Below are 24,646 nucleotides of genomic sequence, written 5' to 3' on the forward strand. Positions count from 1 at the left end.
AGTGTAGGTGTATATGTTGTGTGTGTGAGTGTTGTGTATTGTTTGATGTGTGTGTTGTGTTCATATATATGTGTATGTGTTGTGTGTTGTGTATGTATGTGTATTATGTATGTGTCTTTGTGTGTTATATATGTGGTGTGTTATTTTTTATCCTCCCCTAGCCTGATGTCGGTCAGAGGCTTTTATACTACTTATGCGAGGATCGGTTATACACGGGTTTGGCACGACAATCGATCCCGAGTGGAGAGGTGGTACCTTCGTACGGTTGTCGTCCCGGAATACGCGGAACGATGCCAGGCGACGTGCCGTCCTGAGCCTTCCGAGACGGGACGTACCGACGGGTGCCTCGGCATGGCTTCTGTCTTGGTGTGTGAAAGTCCTCCCTCAAGCTGATGTGGCAAGGACGCGAGTGGTGATATGGCTGGAGTCGAAAATATGTCTTATCATATTCCGCTATGAATCCTGCGTATCCAGAGAAACTTCATCGAAGCCATGGAATCAGGAGTCTAAGGAATACCACGAGATCCGGTATGGATGCCTTCTTTCAAGTATAGTCAGCCACATGAGACAGAGACGTGTTAGTAGATCTAAAAAGACAAACGAAACTCATGCACCTATGAAATATAGCTAAACAACCATTAGAATGCCATATGGTTTTAACATTTTTAAAATATTTCCAATCACAACCGTCTTAGCATGCGATATAGTTTGAGAAAATAATCTTGCAAGTTACCAATTATAACCTAAAGTGTGTGAAAATTTTGGGAAGGTCGAGGCGAGAATGTCGTAACTTTCTTGCAATGATTCAATGAAGCTTTCTCTGTTTCAAAAAAGATAAATGTCTGAAAATACAATAAGTCACACATAATTTACGAAACACTGTAACTAAATACAAATTACAGATGTGACTCACCCACCCTCACTCCCTAGATATGTACCACAGTCATCAGTCATCACACTGGTCATGACTAGTGATGTGAACTAAAGAGGTCTAATAAATCATCATGATCATACTAATCCTTATCATGATAAATACTAGAAAATGCAATAAGTTGGATAAGTCTCTCTTGGCACTTGATAGGAAGCTAGACATGTTGAACCTGGCTTAGTTTACCTAAAACACCCAAAACCCAACTCCACTTAGTTCGGAGACCTAAACTTTTGATCGAGATATGACACTAAAATAAATTTTGACATCTAATAATAAAAAGACTTATATAGATGCAGAAAGTTACATTCTGGGCCAACCCAGACGTTTGTCCTAGATCTAAAATATAAAAAAGGAAAAAATTGTATGTAATAGTAAACCTTGAGTTGAATAAAAAGAGTGCTTCAAGATAAGGTTTGAGAAGAAACATCAAATAATAAACTCATGTTGAAAGGAGAGTGATGGTAAAATAAGTTAGCATTCATGATTTGTCTACTTGAGAAATTACATTATATGATAAAATCATCCAAAAACATAAACCTTTGTTATAGATCTAAAATATGGAAGGAGAGTGATGGTAAAATGTGTGTTGTGTGTATTGTGAGTGTGTTTGTGTTGTATGTGTGTGTTATTTGGTGTTGTGTTTTGTTTGTTATGTATATATGTGTTGTGTGTATATATGTGCTGTGAGTTTGTTTGTGTGTATATGTTGTATGTGTTATATATATATCCGATAGAACAACTTAAAAGATAAAAAAGTATCGCTAATTTTTTCAAGCTTGTTGCAAGTTCAAAGTATTATTTGTACAAATAAAAATCCCCTTCTGATTTCTTCTTCATATATATAGATACAGGATCTATGAGACAATTACTTAGAAGTACAGTATAAAAACCAATACAATAAAGGAAGACAACATAAGAGCTTAAGCTAGCCCTCACATGTCAACCATATAAAAACCAATACAATAAAGGAATATAACAGTAAAAGTATTCATATATCTCTCCAAACTCAGCAAAAACAGAAGCATCAATAGATATTCATCCAAAATTACTCTTTTAAGAGTACAAGGAATATCTAAATAGATCTCCCCTCTTAGACACAATATCCTTTACATGAATCCATCTAATATTACTACAAATTGCCTCTACCTTAGAAAAGGAAGATTTATTAGTAGGATGTAATGATCAATGAATGATAGTATATATACAAAGAGTGGAAGAGGGAGTGAGAAAGAAAAACAAAACATAAGACGTTAAAAACCTCTATCTGTTTAAAATATGCATATCGTCCCAAAAGTGCCACATTGAGTTGTCAACTTCTTTGAGAGTGAACAAATAAATAAAAACACAATGCTGAAAAGTTGACTATTAAAACCATGGACACTCAAAATTGCTCCCTCAAGATCTGAACCTCTCGATTTTTATTCCGTACAAAAAGAACTTTTGAGACAAAAATACATCAAAAAATTCTCATTTATAAGATGAATAAAGTTTTCAGCAAGTATAATTATGTCTGAAACTTCAGATGACGATGATCTTTCATGACAAGCAAATATAATGTTCAATCCCAAGGTGGATGATCATCTTGACTAGTTCGAGGTGGTTCAGGTTTCCATTCTGGTTTCTCATCCCAGTATATGTCATAGTATATGTGGCCAGGGTCACGGTTCTCCACGCAACACCACAATCCGACGTATCTCTTCATGCGATTTCTAAATTTTACTTCTCTTGCCTAAATCAACTCATCACGTTATCATCTAGAACAAAATAGTGATATAGAAAAGGAATTTTTAGCCAAAAAAAAAATGTACGATAATGCTTACCTCATCATTGAACCCTTGGAAGGCATTCGCCATGGATGAAAAGTGCAAGACTTTGATATCTTTGTACTGGGAGAATACTTGCATGTACTGTAAGACAAATTAGCAAACTATTTAGCAAAGCTTCTTAACTTTTCTAGAGTACATCAGTAAAAGCTTCAAGCATCTACCCTTTTCATGGAAAAAAAAATACAAAATAATCATATCCATGTGTCATGACCATGTCTGATTAACTATAAGACAAAAAAGTAACAAAGTCCGTTAAAAACACAAATACACGTTTCTAGAGCTTGTAAGAAGAAACCAGTTCTTTGCTCTGCTTTTTGGCATTGTATCAAGAGGCCTTAGAAGAACACATAGAATATGGACAACAATAGAAAGTCAAAGGTTTAAGGTTCCAAGACTAGAATACTAAGTTGTCTGCTTTCTAACTGACCTTTGCTTAGTTAATACCATTAGAAAATGTGCTCCCACCAAATGAACAGACAATCTTATCCTACCACCATTATTATTATGATCTTAAACCATTACATAATCAAAATTTAATCATTAGATGTATGTACCATCTGCTCAGTGCTATTTCTGGGAAATTGGATGAAACCACGGCTAGTTGTTCCATCGGATATATTGCATCCTTTGGAATGTGCATCACAAAGTTGAACATTAAGTAATGATTCCTTCACCTGAATCCATAATAAAAAAATGTTATTGGGATTGAAATATATGTATGAGCCACTGAAAAACTGTACGAGCTGCTAAGTATTGCATATTGATACAATAATATTTTTACATGTTTGGGCACTGATGGATTCTGCAGGAATGAGTACTCCCTGAAATGAATTTGTGGTCCAAACTCTTCTTCAGAAAGGCCATGGAGCATGGTATGAATCTGCAATGGTGAATCAACTCTAATCAGATGATCGAAATTGTGGCAACAGGCGTAACAATTATAACATGCAAAAAACAGTTTACATGCAGTGGAAGAAGAAAAAAACAAGCAGTGAGATGCTGTAAATATAATCAAGCATATACTTCCATTCACAAAAGACTGTCCTTTTAAAATAACTAATTAATACTGACAACAAAGACTAAAAAAATTTATTCCCAACCATTATAGATGGGATTGCTAATGGATCTCTTCTTTGTTGCTATGCTCGGTATCAAGATTTTAAATACTGGTCCAATACAAGTTTTCAACATTTGATCTGACCATTATGGTACTGGTATATCAAGCAGTGTATTCTTTGTTACATTGTTACCAAATGAAAAGAAGAAATTGAAGAACAAAAGCAACGTAAAAATGGATAAAGCATAGAGATTAGAGAATACCTATTTTATTGAATCTAAAGAAGATAAAACTACACTCTATGATCAAAGGACGAACAGAAATTGGTATCAAAATCAATTGGTTGAAGGAGAATGGATGAAATGTTTCGGGAAAATACAGTACACAATCAATAAGTTGAGCATGTGCAATCAGCTTAATTTGAATCGGAGAGTAAAAACTGATATGACAAACTGCAAAATCATCGTACATGACATCTTATAAGAAATTTTCCTCATGGAACAGGAGACCTACCTGCAAAATTATAGCAATTGAAAGAGATTTAGTCAACATATGTTTTCTTAGAAGTTAATTGTAGCAAAGCAAATTATTTTTTCAATAATTACAATTTCCAAGAACTTGGTTATCCGTTTAAGTCAAACGAAGCTAAGGAGACTATAATGCATATTAATATTTAAATTTCAATGCTAAGGATCAGTTTTGTTTTGGAATAACATCAAGAAAATAATTTATAATTACTGGAATTATGGAGCATGGCATTTAGTAGAACAACTACCTCTACCCCTGTGTAATAGGAAAGCTCATCATGATTCAACTCTCAACAGGCCCAGAGTATAGAACAAATAAGAAAGTAAAAGCAGATGCAAGCTGATCCCTAGAAATAAAGAGGTATTTTCTTATAACTTGAACCAGGTCTTCTATGTCACAGGAGCAATCTTACTTTTGTAACCAAACTCACCCTTATTCCAACTTGCCCCTCTCTAATCTAAGTTATATTTAAACTAAAACAAGCCACATTAAACAATATTACTACTATCATATTCTGACCTTAATTAATTATTATTTATCTTTTCTCTCTCAACACCATCCTCCTACTCTACGAGAACCCATTTCAATGTCCACTTATAGAAAACTTGAATTAAGGTGACTAAAGCTCGTCTATAGTACTTGTTGATGATTGTCAAACATACTTGAGCTTCTCATGTAATGTTATCAAGGTCATATTTGGTATCATGAATGCATATTGTTTCAAATCCCAAAAGTAAGAAATTTGACAACCAACGAAAGAACCATGTTTGATCGTCTGATAGAGACTTAATTTCTAAAAATTTGAGTAGAAAATTTAAACTTGCTTGAGTGATTCACTGAATAGTCAAGATAGGACGATTCTTGTTCTCTCTAAGACCAAACTAAAGTTTGTTCAATCAATTAACGGATAAGAAGAACACCCATTCATTTATTGAAAAAAAGTTCTCTGATTTTTCAGAATAGGGAATTGTTTAAACTTATTTCGGTGATTGGTCAATCAATTTTCTGCATGGATCTAAATATCACAGCATATCATTACAAAGTGTACCATATCAGGCCAACTGCTTAATTTTACAAAATGTTTAGTACTTTATCAGATGTACCAACACTTCAGATCATACTACTGTACCAAATGGATAATGACGCAAGGCAGGTGTCTAACTTTTAGTTCCTTGGCTCTTAGAGCACTTCGATATTGCATATCTTCCATCCCACCTCATCTCTTCATCTGCCCATCCTACTTCATCTGTTGAGAGTTAAAATTCTCCATTCCTCTTGTATCATCTTTATTTACAACAGGGAATTTAATTTACTATGGATCAGTCCGAACTGACCGTTATTTACCATGACATGTGTACTTAATCTTTTACTGTAAATTCCAGATAGTATTGACCAGTCTGTGCTTGAACCGGGCTGCCAAACACCCAAAGTGACTGTTTTTTCTTTAAACACCATTGCCTGATGCGTAATGGCTCACGACTCGCAAGTGTCTCTATTGTCTGTCGTTCAACTGCCCTACTGCCTACCTCATCTTTGATGTCTCCTCCTCTTCTATGGACTTCCTCTTTCTTTGACTTCCTATTCCTTCTTCCTTCTTATTCTCCCTTAGTGTGGTTCATCTTATCGGTTCGTACCGAAGTATTGACTGGCCATCGATACGGTATGCACCAACATACCGACACATGGTATAATGGGATATACTAATAAACCGGTATGTACTATGTACCATCTATATCGGTCCTCTATTGGATCGGTATGTACCGCCCATATCGGGTAATATGCCACAGTACAAAAAACCTTGCTCCCTACCACTTCCTTCCTCCTCCCCCTCCTTCCACACCTCTCCCAATAGAATGGCATTCCGTGTGTCGATACATTGGAACAGACCAGACTTGTACCAATCTGTTCATAGACTACCATGGGCCCAATACCCAAAATTGAAAACCTTGTTTAAGATCATTGGAATTCCTATACAAAATTGCGCATGGCAAGTGGCAAAACGGAACACTATGGAAATTAAGTTTACAGTATTAAAGGCTAAAAGCATATAGCCATAAACATCAAAAACTAGCCAAAAGGAAATTAGTCTATTCCCCAAAACCCTAGTGATTCATCAGCAGGGAAAATCTGATTCCATACATCATGAATGAGCAGGAAGATCCCACATTGTTCTGAGTATTTTAATAACCACATCAATGCAGGATAATGGAGAACGTGCAGGTATAAATAATTCAAGTAAGCCAAGAGCAACAAGATCAAATAATTCAGACCACATAAACAATCATCTTAAAATCGAAGATGCAAGAAATTTGACTTTGATCTATTTGTAAGCACACAACTCATGCTAAAACTTTTTCTCATGGTTAAAGTCCTGGTATATGTACTATTTGAGGACGAGCTTTCGTACAATGATAAGGTTCATCCCAAGCAACCTACCATTTTGCTGATCCTTTGGATTTTTGAACTCAATGGAAAAGAGCAAATAGAACCCATAATTTTATGATCCAAGTTAGCAAGTGAATAGCACGAACAGATAATGAAGGAAAATGCCCATCCATGGATAATGTGTTAGAGAACTAGCAAGAGAATGCACAATCTACATACTAATCTAACAAATCTAATTACCTCAAACAAGTGGTCCATAGGGCATACAAAAGGTTGCTTGGTCAGTGTCCCTTCCAAAATACCAGGATGTCCAAACCACATTCTTTCAAACCTGCACCATAATGGAGGCATTACCTAAACATAGACAAGGAATATGAGTCAGAATTATTGCAACCACAGCAGTCAAGCACGTTGAATAATAATTTCACAACAATGTCCTGTCCAAGGTTTTTAATTTTGTACCATATCGATGTACCAAGCTTTGCTCGGTATGGTACGGTATGGCGTACAGAGCAATATGCCCTGGTGTACCGCTCGATATATGTATTTTCATATACATATGTATATAAAAATATGTTTATATACGTATGTTTACTCATAAACATATGTATTTTTATATACATATGTTTATGAGTAATAATTACTATAAAAATTGTTTATAAAAATATCCCCTTCCATCTCAAGAGATGGGAAGGGGGTGATGGTGGAGCGGGTGAGGATGTGACACGTCGCCTCCATCCCCAGCTCGAACTCATCCCCCGTGAGGCACTCCGCAATGCTCTTGCGATAGACGAATCCGACAGGAATCTAGCCCCGGGAGAGCTCATCTCCCACTCCCCCGCCGCAGCCGCCCTCAGTGACTGTGAGGAAGAAGACCAAGATGACGACGAGAGCGAGCAAAGGAAGCACAGTCCTACCTGGGTCAGGATCCCTTCCATCACTGTCGATCGCGACCTCCTCGACCACAACGGCCACGATCCCTCCGCACCCTACCGTGTTTCGCCCGACGGAGCGAGGACCCGCCCCCTACCATGTTCCGCCCGACAAAGTGAGGACCCATCCCCTACCGCATTCCTCTCGACGAAGCGCTTCTTCTTGTCCCGCCACGTCCAACTCTCTTCTCCGTCATGCCTCCTCTGTCCAACGAGCGCCGCAGCCTCGTCTTCCTCGCCGTCATGCTCCTCGTTCTATCCACCAACTGATACTGCCCGGTAGCGGGCGGTCTGCGTACCGGTCCGCTGGTGGACCAATACGAGCGGTACAATTCAAAATTTAAAACCTTGGTCATGTCAATTGTTAATGTGTCAAGTCTTTGTGTTTTATGTTGCTAAAGTGTAACAAGCCTCATATTGCATATTGCAGAAGACTATGCTCGTTGTGCTGATGAGAACAAAGTTGACCTTCCATCCTTATTCTATGATAGAATCAGGATCTCAAAAATTAGACACAAAATTCAATTATTTGATACTCCATGATTTTCCAAGAAGCAACTCCCGTTAACATTACTATTCTCGAGCAATAACTAATGAATAATAAACTCCTTAAAAAAAGGATTTTGAGAAGTAAATGGTTCTCAGCTCAATGGCCATTTGGAATTTGATTAGATGATAAATTAATTGCACAATTTAATGAAATGTTTATCAACATCTGCATGGACAAAATGTTTGGACGACATGTACATCCATTGTTTTCCAAAGTGCACAATTTGTGAAAGGAGAAGGGATCTTTGAAAGATCCTATCTTCTGAAGCTATTAATTACCATAGCAGAATATCAAGGAAAAAGATCCATGCAGAATATCAACATCTGCATGGACAAAATGTTTGGACAACATGTACATCCATTGTTTTCCAAAGTGCACAATTTGTGAAAGGAGAAGGGATCTTTGAAAGATCCTATCTTCTGAAGCTATTAATTACCATAGCAGAATATCAAGGAAAAAGATCCCTTTAAAGTTTAAACTATGCATATAAGATATCTTTTATAAAATCTCAGCTGGTCAAGTTTAATTTTTTAATTGGTGAAACCTCACTCACCAGTGTTCGGTTCAACAGACAAGCAACAGCAAGTGCAGTCCTTATCTGCCTCAACTGAAACATGCAAATAAGAATGTCACTTGATCAGTTAATTACTTGGACATCTCTCCAAATCTCAATAAGAAATGCCAATGCTGATCTTTTTTTTATATTATCTTACCTGGTAATTAACCAATGAGAAGTGTGATTGTAAGGTATGTGGCCCATCCAGCAACAAACTCTTAGGAATACCAGGTTTGAATGATAAGAAACCTCCTGCAAAGACACACACGGAGGCAGAAGGATAACAAGCATGACAACATAACATAGTTTTTGGAAGAATTAAGCATAGAGTCCAGTAGCCTCGCAAGTAAACCTGATGAGATAGACACTACACTCTGGGATGTGTAGGGTGTGCTGAATTTTCTATCATCATTTCATTGATTGTGATGCTCTAGTTCTTGCTCCAGACCTCAAATAAATACAGTCATACGAAAGATTCTTTATTACAGAACTTTCAAAAATGAACACCATCCATTTACATGAATCTCATAAATTTTTGGCATTTTTGTGGTAGGTGCAGGTATATATTTTTGGCATTTTACATCTAATTATTGTGTTTACATGTTAGTTAGAATTTCTTTCTCACCTTCTCGGTATAGTATTCTTTATATGCTACTTTCAATTTTTATTCGAAATATGTTTCGATTTGGTATTTTTATTGTATTCTATATTAAGATCACTTTATTGACACCTAATTATTGTCTTAAAATGTTAGTTAGAATTTCTTTCTCACCTTCTCGGTATACGTATTCTTTATATACTAGTTCCAATTTTTATTCGATATATGTTTCGATTGGTATTTATATTGTATTCTATATTAAGATCACTTTATTGTTATCAATATTGATTATACTAGGCTCATTTATATGTGAGAAAGAACCCTAAATTAAGATTTTTTTATTTTTCACTGATTTTCAAGTACTTTTGTAGTATATTGTACACGCCGACATAATATGTGTTGATACGCTGATACAGACAAGAGTCATTAGTCCAGGCCTTGAATGCTGGTACAAACCAAACCATTTCAGATCGAGACTTGGACTGGTAGGGTCCGATACACGGTATTGTAGTCCTTGCATACTCCACATGAATCTATAGCTTATCAAGTTTTTCAATAGATAATTTCTCAAAAATTAAAGCGCTCAACACAGCATTGCATCTCAAAAATCACATAGCACTAGTACTGGTTTTCAGTATTTGGGCAAATATTTTTCACTTATTACCTATCAATATTACAACTCACTTATGAATTGTGTAGTAAAAGTCAAGTACAAAAAAAAAATAAGTAGTCAACCAGCTAAGACATTTAGCTTAGTATAAAAAAGATGAATTTTACCAAATGAGATGAGAAGAAAGAATACCTGGTGTATCATAATATGCAGGTTGGTCATAGAAAAGCATAGCCTCACGTAACCTATGGCGCTTTCCATCAGAACCTGCAAACTGGAAGGTAGTATGCACAGCATATGGTTCCAGTTTGAGCTGCTGGGGCATTGCCTGCCAGTTCATTTAAAAGAATTGTTACATGGTCATTCACATTTATTTGGTGAAAAGAGAGAGAAAACAATATAACAAACTATATAATAACCACGGTTGAGCAACAATGAACTAACAGCTCCAAGAACAACAACAACAACAACAAAGCCGTAAGTCCCAACTATTTGAGATTGACTACATGAATCTTTTGTTGCCATTGAGATCTGTAAAAATTCATATGTTTAATTAAATTCAGAGTACTTAAATCTTTATAGTTCTTATTAAAATCTTTTTTAGCCTTCCCTTACCCTTCCTCGTACCACTAATATTAATTATTTCGTCTCTTTTGATAATCGCATCCGGAGGTCTCCTAAGCACATGCTCATATCATCTTAAACGATTTTCTCATATCTTATCCTCTATCAAAGCTTTTTTATACTTAGTTGTTCACGAACAAAAATATTTTTTCCTATATTTCCTAGTAACTCCACACATCCATCTCAAAGTTCTCATCTCGACAACATAAACTTTTTGTAAATATTATTTCTTAACTATTCAACACTCAGATCTATAAAGAATTGTTGGTCTCACAACTATCTTATAATTTTTTTTCTATTATTAAAGGTATTCGATGATCACAAAAGACTCCTGATGTCCCTCGTCATTTTATTTTTACTCTATAAATAATATATTCATCAATCTCTCTATCTTGTTGAATAACTGATTTAAGATACCTAAAACTTTTACTTAAAGGGAATTCTAGTCTATCCAATTTAATTATATTCTCTTATTTACTGCTAGAAGTACTAAAATTACATTTTATATATTCAGTTTTAGTCCTACTTAATCTAAAATCTTTAGTTTCTAAAGCTTGCCTCCATAGCTCACGTTTATAATTAATTTCACTTAGGTTTTCATCAACTAAGATAATATCATCAACAAATAACATATATCAGAGAGGTCTATCATGTAGGTATCTAGTCAGTTCTTCCATTATCAATGTGAAAAGATAGGAACTTAATACAGATCTATGATGTAATCCTATGCTAATAGAAAACTCACTAGACACTCTCCTTGTAGTTTTGACACTAGTAACTATATTATCATATATATCTTTAATAACTTAAATATAATTAGTGGAATACCTTTCTTTTTTAAAACCCACCGTAATATATCTCTAGGAACTCTATTATATGCTTTCTCTAAATCAATAAAAACCAAGGATTTTAATTTTGAATAATACCACCCATACAAGGCAATACATATCGGTCCGTCAACAGACCAGTACGCGAACTGCCCGCTACCGGGCAGTATCAACCTAGTTGCGGCGAGGGAAGAAGCGTCAAGGGAGAAGACGCTCGAAGAAGAGGGAGAATCGGGAGAACCTCGATGCTTTTCAATCTAGCGCCACACCCACCCTTGACGATCCTGATTTAGCAGGTAACAGAGAGGCAACGACTCGGCTTCTTCTTTGTCACGTTCTTTGCCGAAGGCCGAAGACATATGCGACCTTCGACGTCTTCGCCGGATGCCGCAAATGAGGAGAAGACCGTGTTCTTCTTCTTGTCGCGTCGCGTCGCACCGAAGGCCGAAGATGTTTGCGACCTTCAACGTATTCGTTGAACGTTGCAGATGCGGAAAAGACCACGTTCTTCTCCTCGTCACGTCACGTCAAAGGCCGAAGACGTCTACAGCCTTCGATGTCTTCGCCGAAAGTCGTAGAAGACTGCGTTCTTCTCCTCGTGGTGTTGCGTCGAAGGTCAGAGACGTCTACGGCCTTCTATGTCTTTGCCGAACTGTCACGAACGGTCGTCGCGCACCCGCAACAACTCCGTTCAACGAACCGTTCGTCGCTCACACCCGCATGTACAGCTGCTTGACAGCATGTTTTCTCATGGTTTTGGGTCATTTTGCTTGTAAATATGTAAGTTCGAACAAGCTGCAGCGTTGCAAAGCGATCGCTCACCGAACCGAGCAAAACAGCCCCAAAACAGCCCAAAACGGCTCCGTTTTCGCGTGCCGCGGGAGGTGAGCGGAGTGCTGCCTCCGCTCACCAAAATGTTAGCCATCTCAGCACCCAGGAACCCCCCGGGTGGCACATGGCTGGATGGGGCTTCGGTTATATACCGGGCGTTGAACACTCTTTCGCAAGTTCGCACGTGACCTTTACGGGAACTTGGTTTTGCGCCCGGGACCAGGTGAGCGGCTATTTGTGGGCTTGCAGCTGTTCGTTCATCCTTGAAAGCCTTGTTTTTCTCCCTCTCCCTCTTTTCTCTTGTGCACACAAGGTGTTCGACGATTTGCTTGTAAAGCTTTCCTTTTCGCGAGACTTCGGGACTTGTCCGTTGCTCGTTCTTTCGATCTAACTCTCTTTCTCTTTTACAGGTCCTTCGGGACCTGCGAGAGGTTACAAAGTGGGCTGATCCTTGCGGAGCAAGATCGCAAGGGCGAAGCACGACTTTGGCAACGCAAGCTAAGTTCGCGTCTTTGCCACAAGGGTGACTCGCGACTTAGGCAACGCAAGCTAAGTTTGCGTCTTTGGCCGCAAGGGTGCCGCACGCCTTAGGCAATTCCAGCTAAGGTCATGACATTGTGGTATCAGAGCGGGCAAGCTCTTCGATCGAACAGCGAACGAACTTCGCAACTTCGCCATGGCAAAGCATCGTGGCGAATCAAGCAAGACGGGGCAAGCTGGACCCTTGCCCCAAGCAGCCGCAGGTGGGCTGCATGTGCACACTCGCTCCCATGCTGTTGGAGCCGCTCACGAGGATCGCGGCAGCGAACAGGATGAGCGAGAAGTTGGTAACTCTCCGCGAGCGGAGGAAGCGCAATCTGGTGCGCTAACTGGGAAAAAGAGTCATAAGGAGAGACTCACGACGGCGGAAACCCGCCTGGATGTTCTGGAAGCGAGCATGGAGGAACTCTACCATGGCCAACAAAGACTTGTTGGGGTAGAGAGCTCGCAAGAGGAAGCGGAGTCCAGGATCGACAAGGTCGAGGCCCTAGTCGACCGACTGTCCGATGACACCAAGGACTCCGTGCAGCACTTACAGGATGTTGTGGCGGAACTCACGGCAAAGGTGGCTATGCTCACAAGAACGCTAAATGCGGGAGGAGGCAACACCCGCGTTGCACCGCCACAAAACTTGAGGGCACCTGAGCCCCATGGATACGGAGGGGCCAGAGATGCCAAGGAGCTCGAAAACTTTCTGTTCGACATGGAGCAATACTTTCGAGCTACGAGGCCCGATTCTGAAGATACCAAAGTTTCTATAGCAACAATGTATCTGAACGGAGATGCGAAACTTTGGTGGCGAACTCGTTGGAAGGAGATCCAACAAGGTCGGTGTCGAGTCGACACATGGGAGGACTTGAAGCGGGAGTTGAGAACTCAGTTCCTACCGGAGAACACAGAGTTCGTCGCAAGAAGGAAGTTGAGACAACTCCGCCAAAGTACCACCATCCGAGACTATGTAAAGCAGTTTTCTGCACTGATGCTGGACATACAGGACATGTCCGAGAAGGACAAGTTGTTCAGCTTCCTTGATGGTTTGAAACCATGGGCTCAGCAGGAGCTGAATCGAAGGAATGTTACCGACGTGGTCGGGGCAATTGCAGCTGCAGAAAGGCTCACCGACTTCGTTTCCTCTGAAGACCCAGCGAGGAGGAAACAATCTTCAAGCAATCGCCCTCCAAAACATTCTCGAGGGAAGGAGCTCGGGGGCGAACAGAAGAAGAAGAGCTCCCACAAAGGGCCGAACCCGAAAGGCAAGGCCTCAAAACCGGGAGGATGCTTCTTGTGCGGAGGACCGCACATGGTAAGGGAGTGCCCACAGAAACAGGCACTCAATGCTTTGACGGCTTCCATCCACCCTCCCCGATCGGACAAGGACAAAGCTGTTGCCCTTAGCTCAAGCAGTTCTGAATCCAGCAGCGACGATGAAGAGTCGCAAGGACCCCGAATGGGAGCAATGTGTTTGTTGAACGCTATGCGGGGTCAAGTGGGGGAGAACATGAAGACGAAGGCACAAAAAGCAGGAAGTAGTGAACTGATGTATGTGGACATCAAGCTGAATGGCCAAACGACCCGTGCAATGGTGGACACGGGCGCTACCCACAACTTCATAGCCGATCGTGAAGCACAGCGACTTGGGTTGACATTGGAGAAGAGCCCAAGCCGAATGAAAGCGGTGAACTCGGAGGCCAGGCGAATCTCCGGGTTGGCGAAGGGAGTTCCCATCAAAATCGGAACATGGAGCGGGAACACCAACATGATGGTCGTGCCACTGGACGACTTCCAAGTGATTCTTGGAATGGAGTTTATGCACGCGGCGAAGTTGGTGCCGATGCCGTTCTTGAATTCCCTATGTATGATGGGAGGCGATGACCCCTGCGTGGTTCCCGTCTCTCGGAGAGGAACCAAGGAGCCCCAACACATTTCGGCATTACAATTAAAGAAAGGGGTGCGAAAGGGCGAACTGACATTCGTGGCTGCTATGAAGCTAGAGCCACTCAACGAAGAGGCCATTCAAGAACCTGCTGTGGTGACGAACGTCCTGAAGGAGTTCAAAGACGTTATGCCACCCGAGTTGCCGAAGACTCTCCCACCACGCAGAGGCGTGGATCACAGTATCGAGCTGGAGCCAGGAGTCAAGCCTACAGCGAGACCACCCTACCGCATGCCCCCGCCAGAGTTGGCAGAACTCAGGAAGCAGTTAGGTGAACTGCTAAGCGGTGGTCTCATCCGCAGCTCAAAAGCACCTTTCGGAGCTCCAGTTCTCTTTCAGAAGAAACAAGATGGGAGCCTCCGATTATGCGTCGACTACCGAGCCCTCAACAAAGTAACAGTGAAGAACAAGTATCCCATCCCGCTCATTGCGGACTTGTTCGATCAATTGGGCAAAGCGAAGTATTTCTCAAAACTCGACCTCCGGTCGGGGTATTGGCAGGTGCGCATTGCTGAAGGCGACGAAGCAAAGACTACTTGTGTGACCAGATATGGAGCGTTTGAGTTCTTGGTGATGCCTTTCGGCTTAACCAACGCTCCGGCCACATTCTGCACTCTCATGAACCAGCTATTCAAGGAGTATTTGGATAAGTTCGTGGTCGTCTACTTGGACGATATCGTCGTCTACAGCCAAACGCTCGAGGAGCACGTCAAGCACCTTCGGACGATTTTCAAGGTTCTCAGGGAGAACACGTTCGTAAAAAGGGAGAAATGCTACTTTGCTCAGACTGAGATCCTATTCTTGGGGCATCGAATCGGTGATGGCTCCATTCGGATGGATAAGTCGAAGGTGCAAGCAGTTGCGGAATGGCGAACTCCAAAGAAGGTGCCAGAGTTGAGATCCTTCCTTGGTTTCGTCAACTACTATCGACGCTTCATTGCGGGATATTCGAAGCGGGCAACCCCACTGACGGAGTTGCTGAAGAAGGAGCAGCCTTGGAAGTGGTCTAACAAATGTGAGATAGCATTCCAAGATCTGAAGGCTGCTGTTCTAGAAGAACCAGTGCTCAAATTGCCAAACTATGGAGAGCCCTTTGAAGTCCATACAGATGCTTCGGACTTTGCTATTGGTGGAGTACTCATGCAAGAAGGTCATCCGGTGGCCTACGAGAGCCGCAAAATCAACGAGACCGAGAGGCGTTATCCAGTGCATGAGAAGGAGATGACAACGGTGATCCACTGCCTACGAGTTTGGCGACACTACCTCCTCGGGTCGCGATTTGTGCTGAGGACAGACAACATCGCCCTGAGCTACTTCCAAACTCAGAAGAAGCTCTCCCCAAAGCAGGCACGGTGGCAGGACTTCCTGGCCGAATTTGATATGGCAATGGAATACAAGCCCGGGAAGGCGAATGTCGTGGCCGATGCGCTGAGTCGAAAAGTGGAATGCGTGAATGCTGCACAACTGGAAGGCAGAGGCCAAGCAAGTCAGTTACACTCCAACTTCCTTTCCCGAATCAGAGATGGACTGTATAGTGATCCCCAGGCAGTTATCCTGATGTAGCTCATCAAAGAAGGCAAGGCACGACGATTTTGGGTCCAGGAGGGACTTGTTTACACAAAAGGGAATAGGGTTTATGTTCCCCGAGTGGACAATTTAAGGCGTGAACTCTTAAAAGAGTGTCACGATTCCCTTTGGGCTGGACACCCCGGCATTCACAGAACGTTGGCTCTCGTGGAGAGGGCCTTCTACTGGCCAAAAATGGGGATTGATGTGGAGGAGTATGTTCGAACATGCCTTACTTGCCAACAAGACAAGGTGGAGCAGCGGAAGCCGGTGGGACTTTTGGAGCCGCTGCCCGTACCATAAAGGCCATGGGAGAGCATTTCCTTAGACTTCATATCAAGCTTGCCACCTGTAGGGGGACTCGGATCGATACTCGTGGTGGTCGATCGGTTTTCGAAGTATGCAACTTTCATTGCTGCTCCCCTACACTGTTCAGCAGAAGAGGCGGCCAGACTGATGATGAGGGACGTAGTGAAGTATTGGGGAGTCCCACACAATATCATTAGTGATCGAGACGCTCGGTTTCTGGGACGGTTCTGGACCGAGCTATTCAAATTGTTGGGATCAAAGTTATACTTCTCTACAAGCCTCCACCCCCAGACGGATGGTCAGACTGAAAGAATAAATTCGCTCTTGGAGCAATATCTCCGGCACTACGTGAGTGCCAATCAACGAGATTGGGTGAAGCTGTTGGACATTGCCCAATTCTCCTACAACTTGCAGCGGAGCTCTGCGTCCAACAAGAGCCCCTTCGAAATTATCACAGGACAACAACCGTCGACTCCGCACACCATGGCAATTGGGTATACTGGAAGTAGTCCTTCAGCCTATCATTTCGCAAAGGAGTGGCATGGAAATGCAGATATTGCGCGGGCTTACTTGGAGAAGGCGGCAAAGAGGATGAAGAAGTGGGCCGACTTGGGAAGGCGACCGCAAGAGTTCAAAGTTGGCGATTTGGTGTTGGTAAAGCTCCAACCAGCATCACTCCAATTCTTCAGGAACAGAGTTCACAAAGGATTGGTGCGTAAGTATGAAGGGCCCTTCCCAATTATCAGCAGGGTAGGCAATGTTTCTTACAAGTTGCAGCTGCCGGCGTGGTTCAAAATTCACAACGTTCTTCACGCCAGCAACCTGAAGGCCTACCATTCGGATCCGCAAGATGCTTCTCGAAGTGTTCCAACTCGGCTACCTCCCATCACAGCCTCCTACGAAAAGCGAGTGGAAACCATTCTGGCGGATCGCAAGATAAAGCTACCCAACGGAGCGGAGCGGACTGAATACTTGGTGAAGTGGCGAAAGCTTCCCCGAACTGAAGTCAGTTGGGAGCCTGAAGACGCCATGCGACATGAAGAAGAAGTCATCAACAACTACCAACAAGCGTCGACGAGGGCGTCGACAGTTTAAGTGGGGGAGAATGTCACGAACGGTCGTCGCGCACCCGCAACAACTCCGTTCAACGAACCGTTCGTCGCTCACACCCGCATGTACAGCTGCTTGACAGCATGTTTTCTCATGGTTTTGGGTCATTTTGCTTGTAAATATGTAAGTTCGAACAAGCTGCAGCGTTGCAAAGCGATCGCTCACCGAACAGAGCAAAACAGCCCCAAAACAGCCCAAAACGGCTCCGTTTTCGCGTGCCGCGGGAGGTGAGCGGAGTGCTGCCTCCGCTCACCAAAATGTCAGCCATCTCAGCACCCAGGAACCCCCCGGGTGGCACATGGCTGGATGGGGCTTCGGTTATATACCGGGCGTTGAACACTCTTTCGCAAGTTCGCACGTGACCTTTACGGGAACTTGGTTTTGCGCCCGGGACCAGGTGAGCGGCTGTTTGTGGGCTTGCAGCTGTTCGTTCATCCTTGAAAGCCTTGTTTTTCTCCCTCTCCCTCTTTTCTCTTGTGCACACAAGGTGTTCGACGATTTGCTTGTAAAGCTTTCCTTTTCGCGAGACTTCGGGACTTGTCCGTTGCTCGTTCTTTCGATCTAACTCTCTTTCTCTTTTACAGGTCCTTCGAGACCTGCGAGAGGTTACAAAGTGGGCTGATCCTTGCGGAGCAAGATCGCAAGGGCGAAGCGCGACTTTGGCAACGCAAGCTAAGTTCGCGTATTTGCCACAAGGGTGACTCGCGACTTAGGCAACGCAAGCTAAGTTTGCGTCTTTGGCCGCAAGGGTGCCGCACGCCTTAGGCAATTCCAGCTAAGGTCGTGACAGAACGCTGCGGATGAGGAGAAGAAAAGGAGGCGACGTCGCCGAGGCAATGTAAGCCTCCTTTTCTTTTTTTATATTTTATATTATATATATATATATATATATATATATATATATATATATATATATATATATACTGAGGCAGTGTACGCCCATATAATACCGTAACAAGCAAACCTCGAAACATTGGTACGATACGAAAACGAACTTTGATAAAAACCATACACAAATATTTCTTTTTCTCCCTATACTTTTTCATTAATTGCTTTAATAAATAAATAGCTTCTATTGTTGATCTTCAAGATATAAAACCAAATTGATTTTCAAAGATATTTGTTTCAAACCTTATCCTACTTTCGATAATTTTTTTCCAAAGTTTCATAGTATCGCTCATGATTAAAATTCCTTTATAATTTGAACATTTTTGTATGTCACCCTTATTTTTGTAAATTGGCAAAAAAATATTTTTTTCAATTTAACAGGATAACAATTCCAAGAACAATTAGAAGAAAAGAATTGTTGCTTAGGATTCATATTATATGCTTTAAAACATAGAATAACATACAACATACTATACCATAACCACAATTGGATGAGCAACAATGAATTAACAGCAACAAAGCCAATCAAAAGGAACTACCTGGACAAAGTATGTGTGCCCACTGCAAAATATACTTGCTGGCAAAAGACCCAGCTTAAGGGTCCCATCATAAGCATAAAAAAGTCCACTTTCTCCTTCAAGTGATGGTCCTAACACTTGGTGGACAAGATCATTAAAGCCAGCCTGGTCCCATTTCTGGTCATCACTTAAAAGTATATCTTTCCACTCCTTAGCTAGCCTTTTTGCAGCATCAGTGGGACGCCAATGAAATATTCCAATATTGTAGGCAGTAGTTACTACAAACAATAGAAGGGGAAAATATTAATTAACGATCCTAGAACTATCAAAGTCAAATTTTGATTAAATAAAACTTTAAAGAACGTTAAGAAAGGGTTAAGGAAAGAAATGAAAGTGCAGATGCTGTGTATTAGCCTCATTTTGGCTTGCACCTTACGTGCCACTAAGACAAGTGCCATTTTGCCACAACATGTGTCAGCCATGTGGACATATGCAAACTTAAACACCAAGTTTTCTACAGTCTAGTTTATAGGCTCCTTCATAGAACCTGACATCAGCAACATTGTTTGATATCTTTGAACAACCATTATCACTAACAATTAAAAAGTAACTAAGATGATGTATTTGATAATACTAACTAAGATTCACTCGACGGTGAAATGAGTCATAAACAGAATGTCAGTTTTATTACTTATGCTCAATTATAAAGGACCTACCGAGTAGTTTATCGAGATAATTTTTGCTACAGGAAAGAAGATTGTGTGTAAAAATTTGTGTACATGATAAGGTCAAACATTTTAGATACTAGTACAAGTAATGGTACCCATACCAGAATCTTATTATATCAGTACAACTTGGCATATTAAAAAAAATCAAGAATGTTTAATATATCTGTACCAGCTAGTGTGGTTATTACTTATTATTAAGATTCGTCGAAATTAGTAGAAAATACCATTCTGCCAGACTTCCAAACTGTCATCAGTTGTTGTTGGTCTAATCTGATCGCTTGATGTTAACATATCTGCTTCAGGAAAACGAGCAAAATATTGAAGTGGGTTCTGTTCCAAGAAAAAACATATACTAAATCATTTATAATATGAGACAAGAAAAAACAGTAAAGAATGCTTTGAGTGAACTATCCAATTCAACAGATATAATTCAAGGACTGGTTGGGCCAAGAAAATCAACAAAAGAAATTTGCTTATATCCTGGTAAGTCCGAGGAAAGATTTAACTCTTGCAAAGCTTGATAAACATTGAGAGAATTTCATTCTTACTCTAACTGCATTACATACAAGAACAAGAATTGACCAAAAGATAGAGCTTGGGCTTTGGAAAGCCAGTTTTCCTGATACTGACGTGTAATTCCATTTGAAATCATCTTGCATCCTCAAGAGGAATCCAACATTCCAAACTAGAACTCATGTATTGCACTAATTATTTTTAATCCAAAATTACGATTTACATTATTAAGAACACTTATTAAAGTGTGCATTTGGAGGAGACCTACCATGCTACAAGAAGCTTTTGTGACGTAGCAAGGTGCACAATCCATAGTATTTTCTACGTTCATATGTTCATCCATATCCTTACTCCGTCACTTCTTTTCACTCAGTTGAAGATTAAAAGGCACGATATCCTAAATTTTTTGTTATATCAAGATTGGTCTAAACCCGCTAGGTTATCTTAAAAGGAAATGTACATATACATAGTAATTTGAAGTTTCCATCAATCATATTCCATACACATTTCAAGTTATTTCTAACTTTGTCAATTTAAATTATGTTAATATCATAAAATAGTCAGAATTGACCTGGGTGATGCTAATTTCTTGTAGCATGGTGAAATTTTCGAGTTTCCAAATATTAGCTACCATAAATTTGGAAATGGCAACCATATTTAAATCATGTCTCCAGTAACAATTAATATATGAAAAGTCTGTAATATAGGAAAGATAAGTATTGATTAAACGTGTAGGTCTTATATATGGTTTGATCCCCAGAACACACATACAGTCTCCAAGGTATAAAACTTCACGTGTGCAGGAACATTTGCTTATATTAGGTTACAGAAGGTTATATTGATGAAACTATTATAAGTTGTGCTAGGTGCTACATACAAGAAGGTACAAGAGAACATCTGTAAGTTCAGCTAACAAAGACAGACATCAAGATCTAAATTTTAGCATAACCAGAATAAGTAAAACATGAACTATTGATGAGATCCAAGAAAGGTTATAATGTTGTGACATTCTACACCTATGGACTATCAGATCAAAAATAACAGAATTGAAACTGGTGTATACCTTTAACCAAACCATATCTGTATCACACATTAGTAACTCATAACCAAAAGGTAGGAGAGCATTTATCAACAATACTTTTTCCCTTCCCATTTTGTGAAATTTGGCAGATCCCCACCCAACATCTACTGTTACCATTTTGCTGCCCATGTCAAAAACAGGAATCCCTTTCCAATACAAAGCCTCCAATAATTTGGTATCCATAGCACCTATATCCAAAAAGAGAACTCAGATAAGTGTTTTGTGAACTTTTTGTACATATGAATCTAATGTTGCTTAAGAGGTGCTTGACTTACCAACAAGAATGTTAAAAATATTAAGATCCGTTAGGTGTTTGACCCAATTCAAGATAAAGTCCAGGAATGCATGGTTCCCAAATGTCACAATGATGATATTATCTTTTGCACGGTGCTTCACCATCTCCTTGGTTAGTAGAAACGACTTCATACCAGGCATTTTACTATCAACAGGCACATCCCATATGGCTCTTGTGAACATGTCCGAAGGCTCTCTTTGCAGCCTTGGTGTTCCGGTTACTGTCAAAAAAAAAAAAAAGCTTCTTAGGTTTACTCAGATTGCTACTGAAAAGGTATAAGAATTCAAAATTAGTCTGTTAAGACAAATCTAATAAGAGCCTAACATCTAATTACAGCATAGCTCCTCTTCAGCCTTTCTTTAGTATGTTAAGACAAATCTAATAAGAGCCTAACATCTAATTACAGCATAGCTCCTCTTCTGCCTTTCTTTAGCATGTTAAGACAAATCTAATAAGAGCCTAACATAGAATGGTGAAAATCTAAGTAGAGGTAGAAATTATTATTAATAATCAAAGCAGAGATAGCAGAAATTATTAATTTTGTACTAATTTAATCAAGTCCTTGTCATTGTAAATTAAAAACATATATTTATCCAAGTGAAGCTTTATTGATCATAATAGCATCTAAGCCCGTTGAATAAGCAAAAAAATGCCAAACTGTAGAGCATTCACTCTTTAGAGTGATGCTTAGCAACAACAGAGACATTTCAGGGGACGTGATTTCTTATTGAGTATGTATTCAATCAAGCCACTGAAGATCCATTCATGGGTTCGCAGAAATCTATGGTTGTATTTCAACAGTATTTATTACAGAAAAGGTAGAAATAACTAAACGACCTTTTACTAACATATTACATGCCCTACAGACTTTCATCTTCGGTATTGCGGAACAAATCTATGAGAGCAGAACCAAGACTATCCTAATCTTGCGGAACAAAGATACACAGCATCGAAACAATAAGACTGATTGAAGAAGAAAAAGAAGAAGAATTTGACCGGATACCTTTCGGCGACGGGAAGTATTTTTCGTTTCCTCCATCGCCGGCGCCGGCTGCAGGTGAGGAAGTATAGACCGAGGAGAGAATCACAAAAGTACAGAAGATAATACCGGCAACAATCGTAGCATAGATCGCCAAAAACAGTGGATTGCACGTCGCCATAAGGAAGAATGCGATCAGACGTGTTCGGCGGAAGAGCCGTTCACGAACCCTTTAACAGCCGGCGAACCGCCGGCGAACCATTTAACAGCCGGCGACCCTTCAGCGAACCCTAACAGCCGGCGACCCTTCAGCCGAACCCTTCAGCCGGGCGAGAAGCCCTGCGAAGGGATTATTTATATTAAATTTAAAATATAAAAATTTTTAAATATAAAAATTTATATTATTATAAAAATAAAATTAAATAATTTTATTTATCTTAACATTATTAATTATAAATTTATATATTATAAAAATTTATAATAAAATTAAAAATTAAAATTAAAATTTTGTTTATCCTAAAAATAAAATTAAAAAATTTTATCCTAAAAAATATATATAATTTTATCCTTAAAAAATAAATTTTACCCTTAAAAAATAAAAAATAATTTTGTTTATCCTAAAAATAAAATTATATCCTCAAAATAAGATATAATTTTATCCTTAAAAAATAAATTAAAAAATTTTGTTTAAAATAATTTCACAAGCCCTCTTGTAATTTTCCTTGTAATTTGAGTTGTGTGTGTTGTGTGTGTGCTGTTTATTGTATGTGTAGTAGGTGTTGTATGTGATATATGTGTGTGTTGTTTATCGTATGTGTAGTAGGTGTTGTAATTTGAGTTGTGTGTGATATGTGTGTGTGTTATGAGTTGTATATGTGTATGTGTGTTGTTTGTGTGATGTGTGTGTTGTATTGTGTTTTGTTATGAGTGTTGTGTGTATGTGGGTGTTGTGTGTTGTTTGTTATATATATATATATATATATATATATATATATATATATATATATATATATATATATATATATATATATATATATATATATATATTGTATGTGTAGTAGGTGTTGTATATGTGTGTATGTTATGAGTTGTATATGTGTATGTGTGTTGTTTGTGTGATGTGTGTGTGTTGTATTGTGTTGTGTGTGTGTGTGTTATGCGTGTGAGTGTTGTGTGTGTTATAAGTTCTATGTGTTTGTTGTGTGTTGTGTATGAGTGTAGGTGTATATGTTATGTGTGTGAGTGTTGTGTATTGTTTGATGTGTGTGTTGTGTTCATATATATATATATATATATATATATATATATATATATATATATATATATATATATATATATATATATATATATATATATATATGAGTTGTGTGTATGTGTGTGATGTGTGTGTTATGTATGTTATGTGTGTGTAGTGTGTATTGTTATGAGTTGTGTGTATATTGCGTTGTTATTTGTGTGTATATTATGAGTTGTGTGTATATATGCGTGTTGTGTGTGTTGTTTGTGTGTATGTGTGTGTTGTATATGCTATGAGTTGTGTTTATACGTTATATGTGTGTAGTGTGTTGTTTATGTGTGTGTTATGAGTTATGTATGTAGTGTGTGTTGTTCGTGTGCTGTGTGTGTATATGTTATGAGTTGTGTGTATAGTATGTTATTTGTATGTGTGTGTGTTATGTGAGTTGTGTGTTGTTTATGTGTGTGTGTATATGTTATGAGTTGTGTATATATATGTTATGAGGTGTGTTTGATGTGTATTGTTTATATGTGTGTATATGTTATGAGTTGTATGTATGTTATTTGTATATGTGTGTTATGAGTTATGTGTGTGTGTATTGTGTATGTTATGTGTGCGTGTGTGTAGTATGTTATGAGTTATGTGTGTTGTGTCTATTGTGTATATGTTTATTTTATGTATAGTGTGTGTTATA

The 24,646-nt window shown here is 39.6% G+C and overlaps 1 protein-coding gene across 3 annotated transcripts; it reads right to left on the reverse strand.

Moving 5' to 3' along the window:
• Window positions 1-2,326: 2,326 nt before the first annotated feature.
• LOC135671449 (arabinosyltransferase XEG113-like) lies at window positions 2,327-23,037 on the reverse strand. 3 transcript variants are annotated; one of them, XM_065179585.1, is made up of 13 exons: window positions 22,845-23,037; window positions 21,717-21,956; window positions 21,424-21,629; window positions 20,072-20,177; window positions 19,141-19,397; window positions 10,166-10,301; window positions 8,923-9,017; window positions 8,763-8,816; window positions 6,968-7,081; window positions 3,539-3,637; window positions 3,312-3,431; window positions 2,752-2,838; window positions 2,327-2,660 (listed from the first exon to the last, which is right to left on the reverse strand). In XM_065179585.1, the coding sequence occupies exons 1-13, from the start codon at window positions 22,894-22,896 to the stop codon at window positions 2,490-2,492; spliced, it is 1,737 nt and encodes a 578-aa protein (XP_065035657.1). In that variant the 5' UTR covers window positions 22,897-23,037; the 3' UTR covers window positions 2,327-2,489. The 3 variants fall into 3 exon arrangements, with proteins under 3 accessions (XP_065035657.1, XP_065035656.1, XP_065035658.1); XM_065179584.1 differs by having other exon boundaries at window positions 22,740-23,037; XM_065179586.1 differs by lacking the exons at window positions 19,141-19,397; window positions 20,072-20,177 and having other exon boundaries at window positions 22,740-23,037.
• Between the last annotated feature and the right edge of the window lie 1,609 nt (window positions 23,038-24,646).

This window comes from Musa acuminata, unplaced genomic scaffold, assembly GCF_036884655.1.
Source record: "Musa acuminata AAA Group cultivar baxijiao unplaced genomic scaffold, Cavendish_Baxijiao_AAA HiC_scaffold_1139, whole genome shotgun sequence".
Classification (NCBI taxonomy): domain Eukaryota; kingdom Viridiplantae; phylum Streptophyta; class Magnoliopsida; order Zingiberales; family Musaceae; genus Musa; species Musa acuminata.

Coding starts and splice junctions, on each gene's coding strand:
- LOC135671449 (XM_065179584.1), bottom strand. CDS start 22,896: ATGGCGACGTGCAATCCACTGTTTTTGGCGATCTATGCTACGATTGTT. Junction 20,178..21,423: donor CAGATATGGTTTGGTTAAAG/GTATACACCAGT, acceptor TTCTTGGAACAG/AACCCACTTCAATATTTTGC. Junction 9,018..10,165: donor TGCATATTATGATACACCAG/GTATTCTTTCTT, acceptor GTGTCTTTGCAG/GAGGTTTCTTATCATTCAAA.